The following is a 27,512-nucleotide window of genomic DNA, read 5'->3' as shown; positions in this document are numbered from 1 at the left end:
CTTTTGTGGGTTTTTTTCTGCACTGAATGCTTGAAAAAGTTCTGTTTTGGCAATTATAGCTCTGAATCTCAGAAACAGTAGGAAGAAGCAGTAATTTGATTTGGTTATACTGTGGTGAAGAGTATTGCATAAGTGCCTTAATCTGACAGGATTCACTGATCTAAGACTTAGTTTTCATTTGAGCAACAGTTTACTTACAGTAGGGATTAATTACTCCTAATGTTTTGATTAGAAAGATGACATTTTACCAAAGGGCAGCGTGCAGTAGGTACTTTGAATAGCTGCTTTACTGCACATTTTAAAAATGTATTCATATATTACACTTCATGTATTTCATGGAAATCGTCTGTTGAGTAAACTTAAAAAAACTATTGCAATATATGCTTGTATAAGTGTTTGATAGATGCTTCTGAACAGTTAAATTGTCTCAAGCAAAAAATATTGGGATTTTGAATTGCCTGCTGTCTTCATAGTACTCTGTTCATGACAGATTACCAGTATCTCTGTGAGAGTTTTTCCTTCAGCTGCTGCTTTAGAATAATTACAGTGCTTTTTGCATATTTGTCATTAACAATGAGGGGGAAAAAAAGCTCTTGTCAAGGCAGTTCATTTAGATATCTGATGCATGAGGCAGGATAATATGAATTTCCCAGTAGGATACCAGTTGCTGCTCATAGTGCCGCAGCAATGCACTGTTCTGTTATTTCGAAGAAGGTAGTATCATTATATACATGGGTTTTTGTGTCTAACTTAATTTGTAAAGACAAATGTCAGTGGCTCTTCGATCAAAATTGCATGTGTTATGATAGCTGTTTAACAATACTGTTATTATTGTAAATAGAGTTTAAAAATTGAGTATTTTACAACTAATGGAGTATTTTACAACTATTAAACATGATACAGTGGTAGTGATAGAGCTTTTTTCCCCTATCCTGCCAGTGCTAGATCTATTAAAACTCTGGCCCATTAAACAGTCAAGTACAAATAAAGCAATTCTAGAGCTTCATAAATTAATTATTTTTATTTACCTGAGACAGATGATGGATTTGTTTTTGCAGGCAGAGAGAATAATGCCCCTTTTAATTTGTGTTTAGAGACAGCTCTGAATATGATTAAAATTCTGTATGTTGAATGTATAAATGATGTGTCCATAACCATAAATATTAAAATGTATACTACCTGTTTCTAGAAATACTTATCTTTTTCTTTCTGGGAAGAAGTGCCTACTTCTTTAAGGCTTTTTAAGGGAAATATTTGACAAAGATCTGTTAAAACCAGCAGGAAATGTGTTGCTTTGTCACCTGTACTTAGTTTTCTTGGGAACTATGGAGTCATGTTCATCCTCCAGAAAAATGGGTTTGATCCAAAGCCTGCTGAAGATGGTGGAAATCTTTTGATGGATTTCAGGGGGATTTGGATCAGGCTGTTTATTTATTACCCCATGGATTACTTGTAGTGACTCTACTTGTAGCCTTCCAGTTTAAAATATTGCTGCCAAATGGAGGAATAACACACTTTAAGAAAGCATTTACCTATCTGATTGGGAGTAATTCAAAGAGTGATTTTGTGACATGCCATTCCTGGTGGCTACCTGTGCCAGCCACTGCACATCCCTTTCCCCTCACTCTCCCTAATTCTCTCTCTTCTCTTTCCCATCACTCTCCCTTCTCTGAAACTGGGTGCCTACCAAGGACTTCAAAAAACACGAGGTGAAAATTAGGTATTTCAAGTAGGCTAAACCCATTTTAAGGTAATGCTATATATTGCAAAACAAAACCATAGAGGAATGAGACACTGGAGGATCTTTTAGTATGTTAGGTTTTATGACTCTCTACAAATGACAATAAATGACGGATGGAAATAAATGAAACCATGTAGAGCTTTAAAAAAGTTCTGTGGTTGTTTTGTGTTTCAGTAGGATGGTTTATGCACTGGCTTTACTACAAGTTTTTCACTGCATCACCCTCTGCACATTTCGACATCAGCATCTCTGGGACACGGTGCAGAGGCGCTTGGGGCGCAGCGGAGGGCTGATGTAGCTTGCAATAGCAGCCGTTGCCTTCCCTTTGTAGCTACCAGAGAAAAAAACAGCAGATATTTTTAATGGTTACTGAACAACAGGCAGTTGGAAGTCCTTTCCCTATATTTCTCTAACGAGTCCAAATTAAACCGGTAGGAAATTTTGTTATGAGTCGTGGCATTCCTGTGAATGGGTGAAAATCCCAGTCTTGTTTAAGTGGAAGAGCCCAGTCCTGTTGATTGCAGAACGAGCCGAAAATCATTACCTCTGAGAGACCAAAAATGCGAAAACAGAAGATTCACAGTTTATCATAGCTGGCGTCATGGCTTTTAAGTCATGGTAAACTTTGATATAACTTTGATATATTTGTTATCTAATGCATGAGTTTGACAGTACTGAGATAAAATTTCTGATGTAAATCAGTTAATCTTCTTTTTCCTGAGGCTATTTTACTATGAAAAGAGGTTAGGGGGGGAAGGAGGCCATGCCCAGGAAAGCTGCCTTTACCACATCTCCTCTGCTACTTCTGTCTTCATCCTCTTCCTCACAAAGTGGTACATGTAGTTTAACCATTTACCCGGTGGATTGTGAGACATACCTTTATGTGCATCATCACTACCTTCTTTGCAGTAATAATAATGGGAATTTTTTTTAATCAAATTTCATTACTTCTCATTTTTACTTTCCTTGAGTTAGTTGGTTTCATTTTCCAGTCCTCAGTATGGTTTTAGAGCTGGAAATCCAAAACAGGCTGAATCAGAAATGTTTCCCTGTTTCAAATTCTGAATGCTAAAGTAGAGCTTAAATATGTAAAACAAAATATGTGGTTAATTGATAACACCCTTCAGCATATATTTTAATGTGTTTTTCTGTAAAATCATCTTCCTTCCTGAGCTAGGCGTTTTGTACAGAGACAGTTGACTAGATTCAGGATTTATATTTACATTCCCTATAACAGATACTCCAGTGGTGGTTGCTGAAGTTCAGGAGAACTTTGATGAGAAGCAGATATCAACCAAAAATGTCAGTACTGTGTGTACTGGGTAACCTCTGCATTAGAGCATTATCACAAGATTTTATGAAACAAGTTAATCACTTGGAAGGGGAATACAACAATTTAGGAACCACCAGACCAAGTCAGATCCAAAGTCCATTTATTCCAGCATTTTGTGTCTGATACGACCAGCTCCAGTTGTTTCAGAGAAAGGTCAGAGAGATCACACAATGACTTGTTTACAGAATATTCTCTCTTGGGAAAGATTTATTTCTACAACCATTTTAATTAGAAAAAGCACTAGCATTTTTTTCCTCCCTTCATTTTTCTACACATCCCCTAACACTCCTGAATACTCTTGGTAATTTCTGGTCCTTTATTTAACCCTTAAAAACCAGTGCATCCTCCTGCAGGTTCCTATTTTCCTCTCTTCTTTCCAACACACTGTAGTCTGCAACATTATCTCCCCTTTATATGCTGCTCATGTAATCAGAGATATCCTTAATTAATACATACATATATATATATAAATATGGATTCTTCAAGTAGAAATCATAGACTCATCGTTGTCTCCCCCTTTCCCTTCCACCTTCCCTCCTGTAGTGCATAGGAATGACTCTGTGTGCAGATCTCACCCTTATTAGGCAAAGGAGAAGGACTTAGCCATTTCCAGAGTAGCATAATTTTCCAAATTACATCTTAGTAGATGAACTAGGTGGTGGCAACTGAAGGAGCTGGAATATTTCCCATCCCAGGACACAAGAAGAAAAGACTGCAGGTTGGAGGAGAGCCGTCTCTTCTGCCCTTGCGCCTCATGGTGAGCTCGGGGTGCAGCTGAGGCAGGTCTAAAGTCAACGTAATGTAGCTGTAGGGATCCATAAGCATCTCGGGTGTCTGGCTTTGTATAACCAAGGAATTTGGATGCAAGCCAAAATTGCCTTTGGGACACCTGGGATTTTTTGCCCAGGACCAGGGAAAGAAGAGCTCTTCAGGCCTCTGCTCAGACGGGGGCACTGCCCCGACTTACAGCAAGGCAGCAGCAGCACTGCAAGTGACGTACGAAGTCACCACCACATTTTGCAAAAGGTTGAGGTGCATCAGGCTGAATAAATAGGTTTGATATTGGCAACAGCAGCATGCAGAACAGCAAAGCCAAAGTTAGACATTTGGTCAAACAGGATGAAGCAAAGAACTAGGAGAGTGTATTGTTTCTAATTGCCTTTAAAAATGCTAATAGTACATGGTTCAAATGCTGAACTTCTGGATTTTTAGGGGCAAAGATCCCCTTCATAGGTGACCTTTCTGAAACTTCCCTTCTGGAGTTCAGATCTTCAGAAGAGCAACAGGGAAGACACGAACTTTGAACATTTCTTGGGAAGCTGCATCTGGGGAGAAGGTAGAGGGAGGAAAGCAAACAAATCCTCTCAGAGCTCTCTGATCTCCCTCCTCTACTTTGCTTTTTAATGATTAGCTTTTAGAATCTATAAGGATACTTCTCTCCCCTGCCTCTTTTCTTTATACGATTTTGTGGCTGTTGATCCTTTGTAGACTAAGAGCTCATGCCCTGAGATTATCTTTTAGCATCACTGAAATGCAAAAAGTCAGGATAGGACAGAATTAGGGAATGAAAAATACCTCGAAAATAAAAATTTTTTAAAAAGGATTTGCAAGGTTTAAAAGACTTAATAGTTGGATCATTTTCTGTAGAATCGCAGATTAATAATTTTGAACTCTTTTTCGGGTTTGGGTTTTTTTTTTAATTCTCTTGCCATATATGACATGAGGAATTTGTGAAATCCACCTGGCGAATTTTGTATCTAGTTTGGGTTGCACGTGATAAAAATGCATTATCAGTGCTCTGTGACCTATCTGTTTAGCTCTTGTTCTCATCCCCTTTTTGCTGACAGTTTTAACCTAAAGGCGAAAATTATACATGAGGATGGACTCTTAACTGTTCTCCTGGCTTACATGTATGCTAAAAACTAGTGACCCATGGATGTGAAGGAACTGCCAGACAATACTCATAATCTAGCACTTTGCATCAGCAGTAAATGTAATTTTAAAATAATGGTTTAATTTGCTTTTTTAAAATCACATTTGCAGTTTAATTAGACTCCAGAGAAGTCTCCAGGTTGCCCCGAAAAATTACAACGTGACTACATAATGAAGAATATGATGTCCATTGGAACATAGGGGATGTTAGGGTGATTTCTGTCCGACTCAATTTTGACAAGTCTATTTTTAATCTTGCAGTTTGACGTATAGCCTTTAAAGAACATGTATCCTCTGCATGCTAAATCCTCTGTTATGTCTCCTTTGAGAACTGAATTTTAATGTGCGTCCTTGGAACAAGGAATTTATTCTTGCGCAGATAGATCACTGTCAATGTGTACAAATGAAGAAGATAAGACTTCTGAGGCTTTTTTTGATGCTTATCTCATGATTGCAGCTGATAAATCTTTGGTGCCTAATGACTTCATGAACTAGCTTTAAATGAAAGTCCTCAACTCACTAAATGATGAAACAGAAGTATGAGCTGTTCAAGAGAAGAAGGAGATATTCACCCAAGAGAAGAAAACTGCAAACCCCTAAAGTTGTTCTTTATAGCAGTTATTTTGTAGAAGGGAAACCTTCAAACTCATTGAAGTTCTTTTGTTTGCTTGTATGGGAGACATCTTTAAGCAGCATCCTTGAGTTGGTTCAGACTACAAGAGCCAGCCCTGCAGCGTCCAAAGCCAGGTAGTGACGTCAAGGTGCCCAAAACCCTGTGTGCAGCCCGGAGAGCGGATGGGCTCTTTGTGCATCTGACAGGCCAGGGTCATTTTTCTGCTCCCATAAAACTGCTCCTACACCTGGTTGAAAATTCACCTCTATGAACTCCAGCTGTGTAAAGCTGAGCGTTTAGCCCTCGCCCCTGTGGCGCAACAGCTCGTGCGCCCTCGCCCCTGTGGCGTAATGGCTCGTGCCTAAGACGACTACGCCTGCTTAAGCGTTTTGTGTCACTCTCTGCAGCTACCAGAAAGGGGGTTGTGGCGAGCTGGGTGTTGGTCTCTTCTCCCAAGTAACCAGCGATAGGATGAGAGGAAATGGCCTCAAGTTGCGCCAGGGGAGGTTTAGACTCGATATCGGGAAAAATGTCTCTACTGAGAGGGTCGTCAAGCATTGGAACAGGCTTCTCAGGGAGGTGGTGGAGTCACCATCACTGGAAGTGTTCAAAAAACGTGTAGACGTGGCACTTTAGGACATGGTTTAGTGGGCATGGTGGTGTTGGATTGATGGTTGGACTTGATGATCTTAAAGGTCTTTTCAACCTTAATGATTCTGTGATTCTGTGTGATATAATCGCTCAATAGAGTGGCTATGCTGGGAGCAGAGGCTGTGGCCTTCCCGGGGCGGTGTCTGTGCCAGGGCATGGCGTGCTCCGTCCCCAGCAGCGTGGGTCTCTGTCCCCGCCGTGCAGAGCGGCGCAGCTCCAGCAGGTCCTGCCGTCTGCGGGGAGCTCAGCGCCCTCCGGGGAAACAGAAGTGCCCCGTCAAGCCACGGGGGACATAAATCTAGCTGAAAAAAATACAAGTATACCGGATAAATTATTTAGAAAATACCTATAAAATTAATTTAAGCAAGCTGCGTGAAGTCAGTCCTGTCTTCTTTTTTCTCCTATACCAATATCCATCTTCCCTCCTACCACCTTCTGGCTGCAGCTATATGGTGAGTTATGCATTCGCCTCCTCCACGCACAGCTTCCCTCCTCCCCCTCACTATTTTCCTAAAGAGCAGAGAGACGTTTTACTGTCCTTCTCCTCACTCCTGACTGTCACCCACAGCTTCAAAGGAGCGGGAGAGGTCTGGTTAATGGTTAATTTTCACTTCCCCCCCCGGCTGAGCCGCAGAGCGTGGCGGCACCACCGCAGAGGCGGTGGGCTGGGGCTGGCCTGAACGCAGCACGTGTGAGAATCGTACCCCCGAGTGAACTTTAATCAGGCTGGTACGGCTAACGAAGCACTGGCCTGGCTCTGCGAGCGTGGGCGTTTTCGGCGGCGGGGGGGGGTATAACTGATACCAAAGAGAGTGGCGTCGCGGTTTTACTGCTGTTGCTGCCCATCGTATCTAGACTGAGGCTCACGTCGGTGCGACCGACTGCACTGCAATTATGTCTTAATTTTCTGTGCGGATAGAAGAATGCAGCCATCTAGCATTTTATGCTTGGTTTGTGTTTGCAGGGTAATTTTCTTCTCCCCTTTTCAAACATTTCTTCCCCCCCCCCCCCGCTCATATTTTGCAGTATATCTGCATTTATCAAGGAAGGATTTCTGTTTTAGTGTACTTGACGTTATATCTTAAGGACCACATTTACATGCAGTATACATTTGCCTTGTAACTTTTCAGTAGGACTTATTATTTAGTGATCGTTTGTCCCAAGGAAAATGTAAAACAAATTATGTAGTTCTAGTGATACAACTGGGGAAAAAATAAAAGATATAACAGCATAAATGCATTATTAAGTTAACCAGCTTAAACATTTAGATGTATGAAATGAAAATTAACAACATGATTTTGAAAAGTTGGACAGAGCTTTAAATAAAATCGAATGTCAAGGCCATATCTTATTGATTTTAGCAAAATAAATAGATAAATCATCCTGTGTTAAAAAAAAACACGAAAGAAAAGAGGGGTGAACCTTTTCAATTTTACACATTCTGGATATATGATAAATATTCATGGCAGGACTTTTTAATAAGTAATGCAATTGGACAAAAAACAAGTAGTTACTCATCTGGCAACAATTTTGACTTAATTTCTTATATCAGTCTACATCTTAAATATATTAAATTTAAGATGTAAAAATTAAATTATAGATAAATATTAAATTTAAGATGCATGGGGACGCAAATATAGCCAGATGATTTGCACGTTGGGGTTGCTGCGATCTGAATTACTGTGCCACGTGCATGGTAGCTTAAAAAGAGTAGCCTCTTTGGCTGTCCATCCAAATCACAGAATCACATTTAACATCACATATACTTCTTCAGTGGCACATGGATATGTCTTTGGCACCTGACCAACCAATTTTCTATTCCAGACTCCGTAAGCAAAAATCATTCTGAATTAGTCTGTGCAGCTCAGCATCCATCAATTGTCTAATCTTGCAGATATAGTAGTAGTAGTAGTAATAATAATAATAATGATGGCCACAAAACTCAAGCCACTGACCACTGAAACTTTTCATAATGACTTCTGTTGGAACATTTATTTCTTAAAACTAGTTCCATCAATCTTTAAGTATTTAAAACATCATAATAGCAATGTGTTCCATAACAAAGAATAGAGATGCTCTTAAATTGGGTCACATAGTTTGGTTCTGAGGAAAGAGATAAGACTTAAAAGCAAAAATAATAATGTTCAGGCACCTGAAAGAAAAATACCATTTACTCTTTGAATGAATGTGTTTTTCCTAAGGAACAATAATAAAGCCAATAATATTGAACTGTGTCTTGTGCTTGAAAATGCAATACTCTTCAGAATTCAAGAGCTTTATCTCATTTCTGAGTGCATCTTCATCTTCTTAATTTCTTTTTCTTTATTGACTGGATTACTTAGAGCTAAGATAATGTCTGTGAAGGACTTCTGACACAAAATAGCCCTATGTAAATGTTATACATTATTAATAAAAACTCAGATAACTCTCTAAAACAAGATGCTCCTAAAGCATTTAACATTTAATTAGCAAAGTTTATCTGATGTTCTGCTTTTTGAAAAACATTAAGAAAAAGAAAATATATAGAATAGCAGCAGGAATGAAGAATGTGTATGAACACCTGACCTTTGATTGCTACGTACACAATGACCTAACCTGAAAGTGAAAATGCCAGTGCAGTCCAGATTAGGAATAGCAGCTGTAATGATTTCTTTTGCTTCAATACAAATGAAAATGAAGCTGTGATCATAAAAGATTATGGTTAATCTATCACATAATAAGAATATCTAAGATTTTCTCATTTTTAGTGATCTTTCCTCCTCTTTAATATGTAGCTCCCATAGATCTATTTTGCAATCTTATGGATACAGGCATCACTCCTCTACAGTCTCTGACAACTTCAACTATCTTTTATTTCACTTCCTTATTTCCACATTCTTTTTGAAATGTGTTTTTAGAGTACGTGATTTCCTTGTCTCTCAGCAAGGAACAACAAGTTTATACCATTGTTTATTTTAATTCATTGCCATAATTATTTATGCAAAGTGTTTTGCATTAGACAATGCATTTTATTGAATTCCTCTTCTTGTTCATCTGTTAACTGCCATACTATCTAGATTGACCAAACATCACTGTGCAAAATGCTGCACCAGCATATACAGTAAATCTACTCTCTGTCCAAAGTATGTCCACCTATGACAAAAATCAGAGTAGGGGGAGACTGTTGGGAGAGTAGAAGCACTAATGAAGCAATATTTGCATTATATTAATATCAATATGTCAACTGCCTACCTTTTGTCAAGACTGGGTAGGCCAGGAGGAGCTCCGCTAGAGGCAGGGTTTCATTGGGGAAGGCAGCAGCACCACTTTGCCGGCTGCCAGAAGATGCTCTGACCATCACAGCAAGTGCACTTCACTTCACATCCTTTCATGGAATTGTGGCCATAACCGGTCACTTGTCGGTCCAGCTTTGGTTTCATGGTTTGTGGTAGCAAAGCTGCACCTTGCTTGTTCAATCACCAGAGCAGTTTTAATGTGGGCACGGAGTTGCATTTCTGTGAAATTAGCCATTAGACGTGCCGTGAAGTTTTTGTTGACTACTGGGCTGACTGTGTCATTTGCTGAAGGAAAGACCATACCTGATCCTGTATAAAATCTGCTTTATTGAAGTTTCTGAGCAGCTGGTACTGATAGACGCTGTTCACACACTGCTTCAGAGCTGTGCAGCGCATGGCCACTTATTTTTCAATCCGGTACTGGAAGCTTGATTTAGTGTATTGTCAAACCAGCACCATAGCTGTTGGTCTTTCGCTACTGATTTTTTCTCTGATACTGTGTGACTATTCAAAGAATTATTATTTCTCTTTTATTCTTTTTTCCCCATTGTCAAGAAGTCCTCATCTTAAGCATGCTGCTCTGCCACTTACAATGAAGAGAAGTAGCCCAGGATTGATGAAATCAAAACTTTTGCTTCCCATGGGGCATGAGAGGTCTGCTGCAGCCAGACTAGAGAAAAAAAACATTAAGTAAAGGGATGATTGTTAGTAACTTTGTAACATAGTGTCAGCAAAAACAGACATTAAAAATAAACCACTAGAAGAAAGAATTTCTTTCCTAAGTGAAAATTTATGTTGTGTCTCTTTGAAAGAAAAAAATAAGAAACCAACAAGGCTTCATTATGTGACTATTAGAGTTATAGTCACTCTCTGAAACACGCTTTCCAATTGCTAGGTAGTATTCTTAATCTTTCTTTTGCAGTGAGATAAGTGAATTAAATAAAACCAATTTTCAGGTTTTGGCAAGTTACCTCATCATTTCTTCGAGTCCTTTAAAGCTTCATTATTTTGTCTGTTTCCACTATTGAGGTAAAAATTCAAATGGCTATGTGACTGAATCAAGATGCCTAAGTAACTGCTGAAAATTCAGTAAAGCACGAGAAAGCCTCTTTCAGTCAAATTCAGGTAATGTAGAGGAACATGTGGAACCTGTACAGAAAAGCATTCGAGATGTTCCAGTGCTTTTCTTTCCCTCTCCCAGGTAAATGAACTCTGAATCCAGTTTGAGCATCCAGATGTGTTTACAAAAATTTAGAAAGTTAGAAGAATGTTCTGATTACATTTAGCATTTTTTACATTAGATTTTGCTGTGACCACATATGCAACTGTAACAAAGTCATGGTGGCTCCATTTATGAAGGCTGAAGTTAAGCAATAATGGAGTAATCGGAATGTATTTTGTAACCATTGCTATTTCTCTGGTGACTGCACCAGAGAATTGGTTCATGCCACTGTTTCAAAGTATAATCTTTCATGTGATCATTGGGTTGGATTTTGTGGAATGGTTAGAATTTACCATGTTGTGCATTTCATTCTGCAACCTCGGTGTTTCAGTACGGTTCAAGTTCCTGGAAGTCCTCAGTAATTATGTTAGTGCAAAAGATAAGTGATCCCAAGTTAATTGCATGGGTTTAACATACCTCAGCAGTGTGGGCAGCGGGCAGCCGTTGTGTGCCTGCCAGCTTCTGCACGTGGGCAGCTGCAGAATGGGAAAACAGAATTGCACTTAGCTCACTTAGAAACCCTGTCTGAAAGGGCTCGCTCAGAATGCCCACAGGAATGCCATTTAAAAGTCATTGCAGTCTGGAGATGGAAACAACATAGTCTCACAAATAAAGGTGAGAAATTCTCAGGAGAGCGGAACTACCCTTTCCATGGTGAGAACACCCTGTTCTGTAAATATTTTACTTTGATAGTATTGTATAGTAGCTCCATAGCACCATTCCTAAAGATGTCTCATCAATAGACATCTTGGGGCTGCCTTATATTGTACTTCGTTCACTACACTTTGAGGATTAACTTTTCTGCAAAGCTTCTGAGGCTTTGGCAGTTAATGACAGGAAAAGTAGCACTGAAAAAAAAGTAGCACTGGACTGGATGAGTGACCTGAGAGACCAATATCATCCCATTTTATATGTCTTTGATCCTTTAAAACTAATGTGCAGAAAGTCTAATTAGAAGAGCACAGCTGAAAAATTAATTAATAGGGGAGTAAGCGCTACATTTTTCTCTTTGGCAGTATGGCATCTTCGTGCAGCATGAAGTAATTTATGCTGTGATTGCGTGGCAGTAGCATGCTAACGGTCGGACTTGGTGAATGTCTTGGTCCATCAGATATACATGCAGGCCCATCTGGCTCTTGGTTTTTACATTGGCCAAAACGAGCAAATGCTGATTCTGTTGGAGTAGAAAGCTCAGGTGTTAGTATCTCCTAATACGTCCTCTACTCAATCTTGAGGTTTAACCCCCTGTTCCCTCAGGAGCTGAGGGAGACCATCATGGATCTGCGTAAGTAGGAAAATGGTTGCCGAAGGAAGGCGGCCCAGTCAATGTAGAGTTTTCTGCATGTTGCTGATATTCAGAGTTGTGGTCCGGAATTAATTGAAGGACGATGTAGTAAGGAGCTGGTAAGACACTGTCTGGTAGAGGAGTGCAGGTAACATTGCTCAGCAGTTACGTAGCAGCCTAACGCTGCTGTTGATGTTGAAGGCGCCTTACCAAGGCACTCTTGTGCAGCTTGCACAAGTATTCACTGTTTTACTAACATTTTGGTAACTCAGTTACAAAGATTATAGCCTTAAAGTTGAAAATACAAGCAACTGGACAACTTTGGGTGTTTGTGGACAGGAGAATTATTTTGGCTAGAGGTAAATGTAGATCTTCATAAAGCACTGAAATCAAGAACAACTTCTTTATAGGGGTTACCTTGCCACAGTGCTAATGAAGGAGAAAACGGAATGAATTTGGTACATATGAAAGCTTGACAGATGGACAGCCTTAGAGAATGGGGGGCTTTTTTATTCTCAAAGCCTTTACTGCAGAGACTTCTGAAATGGCATCTTCTGTATGAAAGCCAGCCAGTGTGCCACAGCCCTGATCTGAAGGGACCACTTCTATCGGAGGAAGCGATCGTAATTCAGCCTGCAGACACGCTTGCTTCTTGGCCCCTTACGGAGACTGCCAACAAGGGTTCCAATTAGTGCCAGCTGCAGACTGTGACAATTTTAAAGATTGACTTTCACACCATGCCAGACCTTTAAAAGAAAGAAGAACATTTATATAAAACACAATTTTCTTTGACAGTAATTTTCTGTATGCTATTATTGAAGTTATTTATGTTCGAATCAGAGTGTCTTTTCTCTCAGCTGTGTTTCTGCTGCTGTTTGATCCTGCAGTGCAGTAATAATCCCATGCTTATATCTTTTATACTTTATGTGGCTGTGGTCATTTCAAGCATCCATTACTTATACACTTTTTAGGGCTCAGACATTCAAACAGGAATCCTGTAAAATTCCCAGATTCTTGTTCAGATTGCTTCTGCTGCTGCAAGTCTGCACATATTTAATGGCAGACTTGAATTTTAAGGACCTTGTGAAGCAGCAGGGCTATTCAGCATAAATTGTGGGGGTCAGAAGTCCACAAGTTGAAGTTGCTTGGATGTCAAGAGTATTTCACTGTATTGACAGTGAGGCTAAGGGCAGATACTACCATTAACAGTGGTGGAAGAAACAGTCACCAGCTTTCTAAATGTAATTGTGATCCCTCTGCCTCCTGAATACCAGAAATTCCAGCACGCCCTCCCTATCTCGAAAAATAAGACCTGTTCTGTGCTCTGTCATCCCAGGAGAAAACAGCACCTAACCTGATGCTCCCATTCATCTCTTAGGTTGCTCCTCATGTGTCCACCCCCAAAGCAAGACCTTGGCCTCATGTCCTATCTTCTCTATCTATATACTATGCAACGTTACCCCACCTCCCCAACCAGGGACCCCACACCTCACCTTTGTGGTAGCGTACCGTATTTCATGAGCATCTTGCTATGTTTCTTGCCTGCTGCACTCCTGCAACTGTCTTCTGAGATGGAGCTGGGAAGGTAATGCCATGCATGGCGTACCCTGCCTTGCCTGCATAGCGTGATGGCAGAGTAGCCCGTATCTAGCAGTATACAGGATCTTCAGAGAAACTTCCTGAAGGTCAGTGGAGCCAGCAAGGCAGGCAGAGACTGAAATCCCACTGCCACCTTTTAAGCAGTTCTTGTGCCATGTGTTGGCAACCTCTTGAGAAAGTATATTTTTCTGTGTTGGCCTAAAAATTCCCTGGAAAATATCCTTTTCCTAGGCTTGGAGAGGTCAGATTCTTCACCTGCTGCTAAATCAACGTTCATCTATGGGTAGATGTAATCAAGAGGCCAGAACCCAGCAGCCCACAGTAGCATGGCTTCCAGCCTGGCTTAATCTATTGTAGTTCTCAGTTACAAGCTACTGAGTCATGGAAGTGTTGCCTGTAGTTTGTGTGCTGCAGTGCTGCTTTTGGAGACGGAGCAGGAAGACCCCCACACGCCGTGGCTCTTGCTGGAGGAGTTCTCTGTTGCAGAGGAGCTGGACTGCATGGGCTTTTAGCTTGTGTGTTTGTGTTTGCACAGCACTGCTTCTCCTGTGATGAAAATAGCCTTGGGGAAAGGCATAATCTCCTTAAAGCGTCTCTCCCCTTGCCCCTCTGCATTGTTTCATGGGTGTCGATGAATACTGAGCTTGTTCACTAGCTTGTCAAGGTTTCCCGTGTCCGTTCAGGCAGGTTGGCCTTATTGCAGGACCTGGAGGTACACTGGGATGGACAGCGTGATAACAGCGGAGGATGAGGCAACACTGGGTTAGGATGGGTCCCATCGAGGTCCCTCCAGAAGCTGTCTCCAGCTCTGGCAATAAAACTAGGCGGATCTCTGGGGCAAACTGTTCTTTTCCACAGGAACTGTTTCTCATGAGCAAAGTCTGGAGAAGTGAAATTTGGAGCTTCCCTAGGTGAAGGGAATTTTATTTTACATAAAACCTGCAGAACAGGTTTTATGTAAAAATGTATACACAGCTCAAATGAAAATTATGCATTTGAAATGTACTACAATAGAGTGACTTTGCAAACTCTTTGTTAGTTATTACTGCCTTAATCTTCATAATAATGAAAGACATGCAAATGCTGAATGATTTTTCTCTAGATGCTAGAATTTGAAGAGGAGTTCCACTTTCCTTATCTTTGAACAGGGTGTTTGAGGTAACCTGTTACATTTTGTAGTTAGTTTTTGACCCACTGATTTCCATTTCCTTACTTCAAAAATGTAGTGTGAAGCATACTGCAAATCATCACACTCCATAATTGTGAAATTCAGACCTTTCTCATCAATAGTGAGGCACAAAGTGAAACAGAGTATCCTGAAATAGCAGAGAACAAAGCATTTCAAAACAAGAGTTTCAGAATTTGATGTTCAGTGTGAGTGAAAAAGAGATGAGTTATGGTTAAGAGAAAGATTGCATTCCCTGTAAATTATATTATTTATTATATGTCAATTCTTAATTCAGTCATCTTCACTGGGAGAGAAACCTAGTGCTCCTCTAGTATGGAAAACTGCTAAAAGCTTTTAAATTAGCATAAACAATAATTTTCCATTCTTGATTCTTAAGAGTGAGTACAGGTAATGTACATCCTTTCTCTTTGTTCATGAGCTATATTTGCTATAGGACGCATATGAAGAACAGAGCCACTTATTCCATATGGCTCAGTCCCCCCACGTCCCTCGTCTGCCCCCACATCCCTTCCTCTGTTCCAGCAAGAAGGAAGCAGAGGAGAGACAGTAATTTCCAGCCACAAGTTCACAGACAAAGTCAATGGCTGGCTTCGTAGCTGAATGTTAATGCCTCGTGTAGCCTGAGATGCGTGATACTTAGTAATACAACTTTAACCTTTATAATGTGCCATAATTTGATTATCAAACCATCTATATTCTCTCCTTGTTACAGCCTAAGTAGCTGTAAGGAGTAGGGAGAACGGACAAATACAGTGACCACATGGAGCATGGGGAAGGACAAAGAGATGAATCACTGAAACGCCCATTGCAGTTTGCAGATTTTAGCCTTGTTCTCATCGCTTGATTCTAATGTCAGGAAATGAAAGAAACATGACGGTATTTTATTGTGGTGTTGGTGTTAGCTGGCCAGATGGCAGAGCACCCAGCAAGTCCTGAGCTGTTGTCCAAGCTTGGGATTGCAAATATTTGGTCTTGCGTGACTCTAAAGAGTATGTAGATTTAAAAGAGAAATAATTAGGTTGTGGTTAAGTGAGTAGGAAAGGCAATTAATTATCTGTAATATATAATTTTATTTTTTTTTAATTTAGTCACATTCTTAAAGGAGGAAAAGACATTTCAGGGGGAAAGTAAGACTGCAATTGTTTTTTTAGCCTTTGTCACTAGTTTTCTGAAGTTGTTTAAAAGAAGTAGCTCACGTTTAAGTGTGGTGACGTACCTGGTTTATGTAATCTAATCTAAACTGTTTATATGTTCCACTGTCACACATGGATATATGTATGTACACATACATTTAAGCTATAAAACTTAGAGATCCCAGCACATGGTCAGTGATTCCATTGTTTTTCCATTACTAATATGTACAATACATGGTACCATTGACAGTCTCTCATTGACAGTGCAAGGGTTATCATTTAGACATCTAGGATTTTCTGACAGTATTGGAAGTAGAACGTGATGTGCTGTGGTATGGAGTTTTGCCGTCATCAGTTGAGGAGGATTTAAAACGAGCGGTGGAGTCATGACTGGGTACTGCAGATCAAAAAGCTGCTGATTAAATATTTATTTTTCTTGTAACTGTGCTGTGCTTTGTATCTGTAGCATGTGTTTTATAGAAAATGTTTTTCCTAATAATGAGGGGACTGTACATGTGCCTGACACCTGCTTAGTATATATGTAACATGCTTGCATCGAGATACTCCAAATGGCCTTACTATAGCCTCAAACATTGAATGAATGGTCCAGGGTCGAGCATCCTTCCAATGCAAGTGATTATCCTGTAAGAAAGTCTTGCCCCCAAAATAAATCTTAGCACTGATGACCTTTTGCTTTAAAAAAGCTCTAGGATGAATCTTGCCCACACTGGCACTTCGACACGTTTAATCCAAGCATAATGAAGAGCTGAAAACCATTTTCAGGAGAAGCTGATTTTTCTCTTTTAAAGGCAACTCTCTACGATAGCTGGCCCACAGGAGGCAGGGTTGGTTGTCATCTTATGTTTCATGAGGAATATACATTAGTTTATGTTATGTAAATTAGAAAGTTATTGAAGAGGTCAGCTGGGCGTGGAGTAGTTGTCCCAGGGCTGCAGTTTATCCCATAGCTAACAACTCTGTGGGTTTTTCTGTCAATATGCCTAGATTAATATAGCAGTGGCAAATTGTATAGAGGGGGATAGCATAGATGCGACCGTGAGATTCTTGTAATAAATTACATTTCTTATATATTTTCAGATTTCAGAAATGTGGTGGGTAGAATAGAAAGAAAGTAGAGGGAATCCTGTTGATAGCCAAAACAGAATGGAGGTTGCTTTTCTTTTAAACTATAAGCTATAAACTTTTCAAGAATAACAGTGGAAAATAATAAAGAATAATTGTGGAGATTTCCAAAACTGTAGCTTACAGACCTTAAAAATGAATTGTAAATTTTCACAAATACGAACACTGTAAATAAAGGCTGTTTCATGATTGAATAAATAATTTCTGGACTTTAACCTTGGAACATGTTTTATTAAAATTAATAATATATGTGGGAAATTCCTTAAAGTAGTTATAATTATATCTAAAGGGGATAAAATTGTGCTGTTCTGTAGCAGAATATTTAAATTTTACCACACGTGGCTCCTCATTAATATTTTTTTAACTTTCTAACTTGATTTTATTTCTGTTGTTCCAAGCACAAACAAGCAACCAAAGCCTTCAATCCCTCCTTTTAAAAAGTCTGCCTATGCTCTTTTAGTGTAATGATATAAATATCCAACAAGAGGAGTAAAAATTGAGCCTTGACAGATTTTACTGTCCTTAGGGGATACTGGGTCAGACCTTGACCCTTGCATGACTGATGTCTTGGACCAAACTAGATTTTGCTATCCCAGTTGGCCTTCAGAGATGTGTTGGTGTCATCAAGTGTGGCCCAACTTTCCAGACCAATTTTCTTATGGGCCTTCAGTCTCTTCTCTATTTTCTTTGCTTTTTGGCTTTTTAAGTTCCATATCAGTGATGTGAATATGCATATAAGGTGATACTGTATATTTAGTTAGTTCTGCTGAACGGGTCAGGCATGCCAAATCAGTTGCACTCCAGTTACCCAGGCAATAAATCACACAAATAAGCAATTAATTGTGTTTGAAAGTAGTAAAACCAACAGAAAATCAACTCCATCTAAACAAAATGGCAACTGACCTTTTCTTAGCTAATATTGCCCTCAGGAGCCATCTGACCAACAATGTAATACAAGAGATATTGACTGTGATTGGCTTCTCTTCCTTCTTCCACTTTACCCTTACTTTTCCCCTGTTATCCATCACCCCCAACTGCCCACCAATAGTCAAAATATATATTTTTCATTTGTCTAGACCATTATCGTATCAAGATTCCTAATAATTCTTTTCTTTATCTTGAGAATCAGTTGTGGTTATTTTAGACCTGGTCATATGTTCTCCATCTATGAATTTCAAGCTAAAGAAGAGCTGTTTAATTTTAAAGAACCTTTCTTCAGCAATCTTGTAAAAAACGTAAAAATTTTAATGGGAGTGTTCACCAAATACTGATCATTTTCCACCCCTTTTAAAAAGCGAGCTAGAGAAGAGTTGGGGGCTAAATTTTGTCCTCATTTTTGTTTTGAAACCACTGCTCTCTTAGATAAATTTGGCATTAGGTGTACAAGAGCTAGATAGTATAAAAAGTGACTTGCATTTGTAAAGTAAGCAAAAGAAGTGTGTAGTCTATAGATGCTGAATTGATGGATTAATCATACGTTATTCCATTCTTGCTGGAGAAGACCATTTTGGCAGCATGGAGGTCTCTCTGATGAAGCAAATATTCCATAGCATAAACTGTAAAGTTAAGTCAACTCAATTTGTTAGATTGGAAAAAACTTATTTTTTAATATCCATTGTTATTTCACGTATTATTTATCTCTGTAATTCTCTGCTATGTGATTGTAATAAACATTTTGCCATATTACTGCAGTTTTCTCCATTAAAAAAGAAAAGCTGGTTATCTCTAGCATATAAGAGTATGAATCTTTACTTGATTTTACTTTTTTTTTCTTTTTATAGAAGCTGCAAAGAATCAATCCTCCTTACTGTTGTTCAACCTTACCCTGTAAGTATCTGTGTTCTCTGAATTAGTTTCCTAGCAACATTGCAGCTTTTTTTCCTGCCTATATTCTGTCTGTGTCTTTACCTTATCTGTTGCAATAAAAGGAAAGAAGTGAGATAAGAGCTGTGGCTCTTAAAGGTGATGTTTAAGACTGAGTTACTGCGTACTGCACTCAGAGACTGCATTAGCAAGTTAAATAATAACAGTATCTTTAAACTCGTATGGGGAAGACGGGTAGAGCGGAATGCTGAGTTCTGCTTCAATTTCTGATCTTCTGCAGCTCCTGAGTTTTTCTTAATTGTGCCTCGGTCCCACAGAGGACCAAGGGAGGGCTCTGTCTGCATCTCCAGCGCAGGGCGCGTGGAGGTGAGGGCCAGGGAGAGGGAGACAGGCGATAGCGTGAGGCTGGCTTGAAGGGACCGGGAGAAACTGCATCCTGCCTCGGAGCTGGCTGGTGCGACGTGCCATTGCACCTCGCTCAGCGGGTTGTGGGAGTGGGTTCCTGACCTGTCAGCTCAAATCCATCTCCCATGAAAACGGAGAGAAGTCAAGCCCGGGGAGGAAGCACATCTCTCTCTTCCCGTACATCCATGCACATCCGTGTACCTTGCAGGCTGCTGAGGGGCCTCAGCCGTGCATCAGGAGTGATTTCAGATTCAGCAGGTCCATTCATTTCCCCGTTGGCTAGCCTGATACACAACAGTTTTGATTAATAAGGGATAATTGCATCCTTTTCACCCAAGAATAAGAGATGAGATGGATTTGACACAAAGATGTGAAAACAAGTTTATCTGATGAAGCTGCCAAAATATCTATCTTGCAAATGCAACTTGGCCAGTGCTGTGTGGCTTCATACTACTCACTAGCCTTCCTGGCTAGTTTAGAGGTGGCCGTGTAGTTGTGCTGTTCCTGTACCCTTTCTAGAAGCCAGTCTGAACAGCAAGTAAATCATGGGGGAAAAGCATGCATTCCACAGGAAAACCAGGCAGGGGCTGTGCGCTGCAGTAAGACCACTGGCAGGAAGACGAGCTGAGATCTGGTCGACATCAGCCACCTTAAATGAAAATGCAGGCATGGTCTGACTAAATAAAGAAACCAACCGCCTTGAAAGCTTGCTGGATTACCGCCAGTGCTTTTGATCACAGGGAATATATATAATACGGGGGAAAAGAAATCCTCATCCACTTGCCTTTTTTATGCAGGCTGCCTTATTTTATCTGTTGACAGGCTTCATTCTTTTCTTTAGATGCCAGGTGAAGAAAGGGCATGTGTTTTAGTGCAGGTGTGTGGAGCCCTTAAAAGTAGAGAGTAAAGTGTAGCACCACATGTCTGTGGGGTGTTGTGTCCTGGTATCACTGTGCTGCTGGTGTGAGAGCAAGCCTGTATGTACTGAACGTAAGGGAAGCTGAAATTCAAATAAACTGTGCACTCCGTGTTCAATGGGAGACCTTACAGCACAGGTACGGTCCTCCTCCAGCCTTTGACCTGGAGAAGAAGGAAAGTCATGACCTGGTGTCATCCCAGCTCTTCAGGTCCAAGCCCTGTTTGAGGCCTGACAAGGCAGAATCTGCTCCTCTCATTACATAGTACCAAAGGCTATTCAGTAACTGAACTAACTCTAGATGTCATTGAGCTATGAAAGGCACTGAAACACTTTGCCATCCTGTCAGCCATTTGGGCTGATGTACTCACCTTATATGTGTATTTGTGTTGCCCCACTCTGGAATGTCTACCAGAGTCCCCCAGCTCTACCCCAGCAGACAAAGCACACAAGTTTTCAGGGGTGATGGACGTTTTATCTCATATGGGCATGAAGATTGTCTCCCCAAGAATGTCCACAGATCAGTCAGAAGATGTGATTGATGTATGCATATCAGTGCTAGCTTTAATTTACCCATTTTTATCCCAAAGTCGGGATGCTTCAATGGCATGGGCTTAGTTGGGAGAGCCTCAACTGCAGGACTGTTGCACCCTGCAGATCCCCTCTGGTTTGTGCACTCTTATTGTACCTCCCTACCTGTCCAGACCAGGGTCTTGTTGATTCATAGCATCCTTCCCTTATCCCTTTCAAGCCCAAATTCTCCTGCAGTGGAGACAAACGTGTGAGTGGGGATAGGGAGTAGCTGGGATGCTGCCACTGTGTGCAGCCAAGTTTGAACCTTGAAGCAGTTCAGGGTCCCTCATGCAAACCCTGGGCTGTGAAGTTTCCTGGGGACCCGTGAGTCTCCTTGAACATCTGTCCCGTGCTGACCCTCATACTGCCGCAACGTTACTGCTGGTAGTGCCTGAGCCAGTTAGGTGACATCCCTCTCAGCTCTGCCGTCCTGGGTGTTGCTGCACTCCACCTGTCCTGGTCTTCTGTGCAGGGGATCCTCCTGTACAGCAAGTACATTTTGTCTTGCAGTTGGGAAACAGTATTTATGTCTTCGAAAATTATGATGCACATGTGTTTTCCCCTTTTCTTTAATTTTGCTTCCTCCATTTTTTCTTTTACTATTTTGCCAATAAAACTGGAAAGATGAAGTAGAACCCAGACAAAGGAAAAGTAAGAGCTTTTAAATAAAGAGTGAACTTCTTCCCCATTCTTGGCAGAAATACATCTTTACAAACATTTCATCGATCTCTCTTCCTGATGGTGAACCTTTTTCTATCATTGCATGAAAAATATCTGCCAAGATGGATTACAGGAGTGCTGTTTCTTAATTGTTTTTATTTGTGCTATTTAGAGTGTGTTTTGTTTTCATGCTTTCAAGTAACCATCCTTTATGATTGCAGGTGAAAGTAGATGTAATCTAGATTTATAGTACTCTGTAGTTCACTTAGTACTTTTTGAAAGCTTTTGCGGATAATTTTGCTTAAGTGCATTCAGTTCTGTTTAATGCTTAAACTCATTAAAATTTCATTTTAATTATGACCAAAGCATTAGGCTATCTTTTTCTTTCCATCAATCTACAAATCTCTGCTAGGTTCTTATCACCACTGCTCATAAGGAGGTCACTGAACAGCTAAAGCATTTGAAGCAGTTTAAAGTTTTGATTTCTGGAAGTATGACATTTGATTATGATTTCTGAACATTTTATTCTGTAAATGGACTATTGTTCTGATTGTTGCCTTATTAAGTTTTAAGCATTACTCAAATCAAATAACTTGCTTGTTTTGATATCTGTTCAGATTTTATGTGTAGAGATCATTTGATAGGTTGCTTTCATGATTAATCTCTTGAGCTCCTTGGATGTAGTCCAGGCCCAGCTGAGATCTATGGCAATTTTGCTGTGCATAAGTTCTGCAATGGGAAAAGGATAAGACCTTTTTGTATTTTGAAAGGGATGTTTCTTGTTATAACACAGTTATATGTCTGAGACACAACATTTGCAGAAAAAACTACGATAAATAACACTTGTAATGATTGTGGCAACAATCTTATTGAGAATCTCACAGTATTTTTCATGCTGCTTTGCCTTCTGGAGTCATTTAATAGCAGCAACTACAATATCTAGACTTGTGGTTGTAAAGAAGGGCACAAAAAAGAAAGAGGTTTGTCACAAAGTCTTCAAAATCTAAAATGAAAAAGAATACCAAGGTGTAGTTTTAGAAATCCTTCAGAAGTTAGACATGTGAGCATTTTGAGCAAGGTGATTTTTGACTCCTTGAAGTTGTGAAATCGGTGTAGAAATTATGGCTTTTTTTCTTTGAAAGTGTACAATTTTTACAGTCATCCTGAGGACTTTCTCCACTGTGTAACTTCCACATCAGCTTTTTGCTATGGTCAGTTCCATACATAACTTTAATCCTACACAGGAGAGGGTCCTGACAAAGTTGCCATCACTGCCTTGCCTCCTGGAAGTGCTGCCTGGTCCATGGCCACTGTCCAACCACTCTTTGCTATTTGAAGCAGCCTCCTCTCGTGTCAGACCTGTGCTAAGCAGCCTTTCTTCTTCCATCTCTGTGTGGTGCAAATTCCAGTGAGCACTGCTGCTTATATAGTCCTTCATTTGTTCATTTTAGCTTGGATTTGTATGGGGTGAAGGTTTCATTCCCAAAGGTCCTCATCCTTGCAGACTTGTAGGGCTGAAAGTAGTATGTCATGGCTGACTTTTTTTTGTACTTTTCTGCACTTGATTAAGAGCAGTCACTTGTGTATGAGAGGTAATCATGAGTGTAAAGGAGTAATCCGTGAATGTAAAGGGCTGAACTTTGGAGAGTTCAAATCACAAAAGGCCAGTGGAGGGGATTTTGTGGAGGACCTACACATTTAATAACCGCAGAGGTAGATGGCCCAGGCCCATCTGGTCACAAGATGAACTGCAATGTCTGCACATTCTAGAGAGTCTGAAGCTGACCTGTGGTTTCACTCATGGTTTTTGGGACAGTCACAGTAAAGTAGACTGACATTTACTGGAGATGGAATGGATTGGATTTTCTCAATGCCAGCATTAAAGTAAGGTTTGGCTCTTCCCCATCTTACAGGTACATGTTATACATGTATGGGACTAATGATCAGACTATGATTACCATCTAAAAATAGTAAAATATAAGTAATGCAAATACTAAAATACAATTGGCTATGATAGATTACCAACTTTTAAGAGAGAACCCAAATCTGACCAGTATTTCAGCAATTAAATTTGTGCCAAGATTTTAACAAAGAAATACTCCTCATGATGATCTGTCAGTACCCTGTGGTTCTATAACAAATTACTGTATGATAAAACTTCTCCACGTTATTTCTTCCATGTCCCTACCTGCTCTTCTACAGTGCTCTTGTGAGCCAGTGTAGTTGTATCAGCCTCACTCCCAGCTATGAATGGCAGTATTCAGTGTGCCTTTGGGCATTATGTACTCTTCCACTTAATAAATTTAATTCTTCCTCTTATTGACATTATACTTGCATGCTAAATTTTGTGTCATATAATTGCCCTTAGGGATGGGCCAAAAAGTCAACACATTTTTGCAGTCATGTAATTTTTCCTTATTTCCTAACAAACATAATATTTAATATTAAACTAATTTTAAGTAACAAGCTTAAAATTGATTGCATATAAACAATCTGTGGCTATTTAAAACTACAGTATTTCTGTTTGACTTTGACACTTATTTTCAGGTTTTCCTTTCACCTTTTGACTGTCCCATACTGCTGTCTTGTTTCATTTCTTTATGGTAGCTCAGTACTACACTACACTCTTCTAAATGCTAAGTCCTTCTTTTTCTTGAACATGAGTAAAGGATTTGTTGTTGCAGCACCTCTGCCAGCAAGAGCACTCAAAGGGGCTTTTGCAGCAAATAAACACCATTTCCCTTGGAATCTCCCCCAAATTATAGTTTACATGCAAAAGTGGACAAAATACTAGACATTCTTATTTTCATCAAAAAAACAGTTTCCCTCAAAATGCAGGATATTGTTTCTAGGACCTATGAAAAAATGACCTGCTATAATGCTGCTGACAGAAATAGGATCTACTTTTGAAAAGTCCAGAAAATGAGAAAAATAACATTTTCCAGAGAGCCTCCTCTTGTTATAGCAATCTCCCATGTTTTGACCCTGCTGATGGGATGCCCATTGGTTGCAGTCTCTAGTCAGTAGGGTTCAAAAGAGGGCCTCAGTCTTCACTAGCATTTCCTCCAAAAAAATCTCTATGCAATGCTTCATTTCTCTTGTTAGCAGTTTCTCCAGGTAGTGTTGAAATGATCAGCTGAATTTTTACTGAATTCTGTGTAAACAAGTATAAATTATTTAAAATCCTGATCAATTTGAACTTCTAACAGGAAACAGTGCTTAGGTCACACAGTGTGAAGTTTGTGGGTTTTTGAAGTATTTTGACTTGTTAAAATGCATCCCCTCATTTTGCAAAAGTCACTCTAATTAAGCTGTTTTTATCTGTGACAATGCAAATACTTTACTTGCAGTGATAAATGTTCTGCATTAGTGTAAACACCTCCTGCTTAAGGTCATTAACTGAGGATAATGGCTTCCATTGGGCTAAAAGACGAAGTATCAGAAACAAATGAACCTGGCACTCTGAGAATCGTTAATTGACATCATTCTTCGCCTACAAACCTGAAGACATTAAAATAAAATAGAGCAGCACATCATCTTGCTGATGCTTTGTTAGACAAGCGAGTTTCGACAATCAAACCCAACTGTTTTCCTAGGCATTTGCCGCACTCTTTAGAAACAATTCCTCTCTCAAGGAGAAAATGTCAAGTGCCAAGTTGATGCAGAAGTAGAAACAATGAGATTGTGCAATTAAATGTAAAGCTGTGCTATTACTCAAACCTTTAACCAGCTGAGAACGTTCCCCCAAATACCCGGCGCAGCTGATCCGGTTTTTCTTACACCCCTGGTTTATAGTTTGGAGGTTTTTAGAAAGCAATCTGCTTCCAGGCTCCCCCAGAGTGCCTGGCGAGGGGCTGGAGTCCTCACCACCTTGCCACAGCAGAAGTGGGAAGGGAGGGAAGCGCCACGTTTATGGCAGGCCACGGCATGCTCCCCTGGCTGTGCAATAATGTACATTAAGCCCTGTGTCCTGGTGGAGTCCTGGGGAACTCGCATATATACAAACCTTTCGGTTGCCTAAGAGTCCCCTATCACATTTTTGCAATAACGTAATTTAAGTGTTTATTCCCCCTGCAAGTGACTTTTGAGGTTGGAGAGAGAGAGGTTGTAGAGAGCGACAGAGCCACATAGCGGTTTGCCGGATTTGCTGTAGAGCAATAACCTTGCCAGAATCTGGAAGCAAATTTGGCATTCTGCCTGTAAAGAGAGGCCAGGCTGATGAGACATCTGCAATAAGAGCCAACAGCTGTAGAAAGCCTCTTCTAGCACGAAGAGTAAGTGAAAGCCACTCTTTTCCCCTTGCCCTGCAAGAGAGAGCCAGTAGCCTACTCCTATAGCTGTGCTGCCCCGTGGCAGTGGCAATCAACAGGTTGCAGTCCATTATTTGGGTGCCATATAGTACAGTATGTAAGCATGCTTCTTCAGCGTTTCCATGTTGTCCCTTCTTGCTGAAGAAGTGTTTTGGGTCCCACACATGGAGACATTAACTTTTTTTTTTTTAAAGTTTTTTTCTTTCTTTCTTTTCGGTGGTTGTTTCAAGTCTTCTGGGGGACCTTCTGCATTTTTCAGCACTGGCTTTGGAAACTGAGCTTGGTTTGATCATGGGGTTGAATTTTCTGTCATTTACTGTTACTGATTAAAAAGATGTATGGTCATAGCTGCTAGAGAAGAGGTAAGAAAGAATGAACTGTAAAAGTGAAGAAGCATTCATTTTTATTTCCTTGTTCTATTTTGTGCTCCAGGAATTATTGGATGGCTTTGATATTTCCTGGGAGAATGTGGCATCTTTCATTCCTTGTTCACTGGTTGATACTGAGCTGTGGTAATAGCTAACACATTTTTGATGTGATAATAAATCAGTGGCATACAGACAGGAGCTAGAGACTTCTTCCTGCTAGTTACTAGAAACAAGGCTTCTGCATCTCAAGAAAGTAACTTTTTAAGCAGTTTCAGCAGAGATTAAACATAACAAGATCACGTGGCCTTGGAGTACTCCATCAATCCTGCGGATTGTTAGTTGAGGCAAAATTTGAGTGATGGTGACAAGACTTCATGTCTTTACAAGGACTACTGTCATGCCACATTGGTAACAGGAAATTATTCTAGGATCATCGTCACTGATGCCTGCACTAATTTCTCACAGGCAATCCAACATGAGTTTGGATTTTCAGTATCCAAAAGTAGTAAGGCCCCTTCTCAGGAGTTAGAATAAGATTCTGAAAATCTTAATTCACATTTTACTGAAGCTAATGGACCAAAACCTGGCCTGAAGGAGCCCAGTGATTTTCAGCCAAAGCCAGAATTTTTTTCGTTGCCCATTAACATGGTTATTGAGTTAGGCAATGCTAAGAAGCACTGTGTTTGTAACTGACCTGAGAATAAAACTACCTTGCTCTGCTGCTGAAAATGGAAACCCCGTGGACTGTGAATATTTAATTTGTTACTAAAAATGGGTTGTTAGTCAAACTCAAATGGAGAGAAAATTTTTTTCCAAGGACTGAACACTTGATCTCAGGTGAATCCATTGAATAATGAAGTCAATTAGGTTCCAGAAGAAAATAAGGAATGTTTCTAGACTTCTAATCCATGAAGTCCCACAAATATCTGATCTGTTGAAGGCAAGCCTTGCACAGGGTGCGTGTAGGGGCTACATTCAGGGGAAGCCTCCAGGCCTGTAGGTGCCTTCTGGTGGTTCTAACCTGTGTTTTGAAGTGGACTAATGTAGTGAGATGCCAGTGCGCTTGGAGAGCTCTCAGACACTTTTTTGGCAAAAGTTGTTTGTATATCTGTATCTGGTGGATCATAGATTATGCAAAGATTTTCTGCTCAGTGTTTGAAGGCAGGGTCACTGCCTGGTCACTGGTCGGTGTCCATTCATGCAAACAAGTTTGGTTGACAGCAGTCATTGTGGAAGCACTACAAGGAATTTTTATGTAGGCTGAGAGCCCTTCTCATCGCTCCGGTCTGACAGTGGGATAACTTTCAGTATGTGCAGTATGCATTGCTGACTCCTTATAT

General features: G+C 40.2%; 1 protein-coding gene across 2 annotated transcripts in view; it reads left to right on the top strand.

Annotated features, from left to right (window-relative positions):
- The window catches only part of FRMPD4 (FERM and PDZ domain containing 4), a gene marked incomplete at its 5' end in the record, with an annotated part of 327,624 nt that overhangs the window by 277,753 nt on the left and 22,359 nt on the right, over window positions 1-27,512 (top strand). Inside the window, one exon of one of the 2 annotated variants that reach the window (XM_082011525.1) lies at window positions 18,898-18,943. In XM_082011525.1, the coding sequence (XP_081867651.1) occupies window positions 18,898-18,943 (46 nt within the window). Of the gene's footprint in view, window positions 1-18,897; window positions 18,950-27,512 lie in introns of both variants that reach the window. The other variant, XM_082011524.1, reaches the window with a different exon arrangement.

The sequence above is a fragment of the Phaethon aethereus genome, assembly GCF_964289735.1.
Source record: "Phaethon aethereus genome assembly, chromosome: 1".
In the NCBI taxonomy this organism is placed as follows: domain Eukaryota; kingdom Metazoa; phylum Chordata; class Aves; order Phaethontiformes; family Phaethontidae; genus Phaethon; species Phaethon aethereus.
Note: the sequence above shows the minus strand (reverse complement) of the source record. Positions and strands in the feature narration are given on the sequence as shown.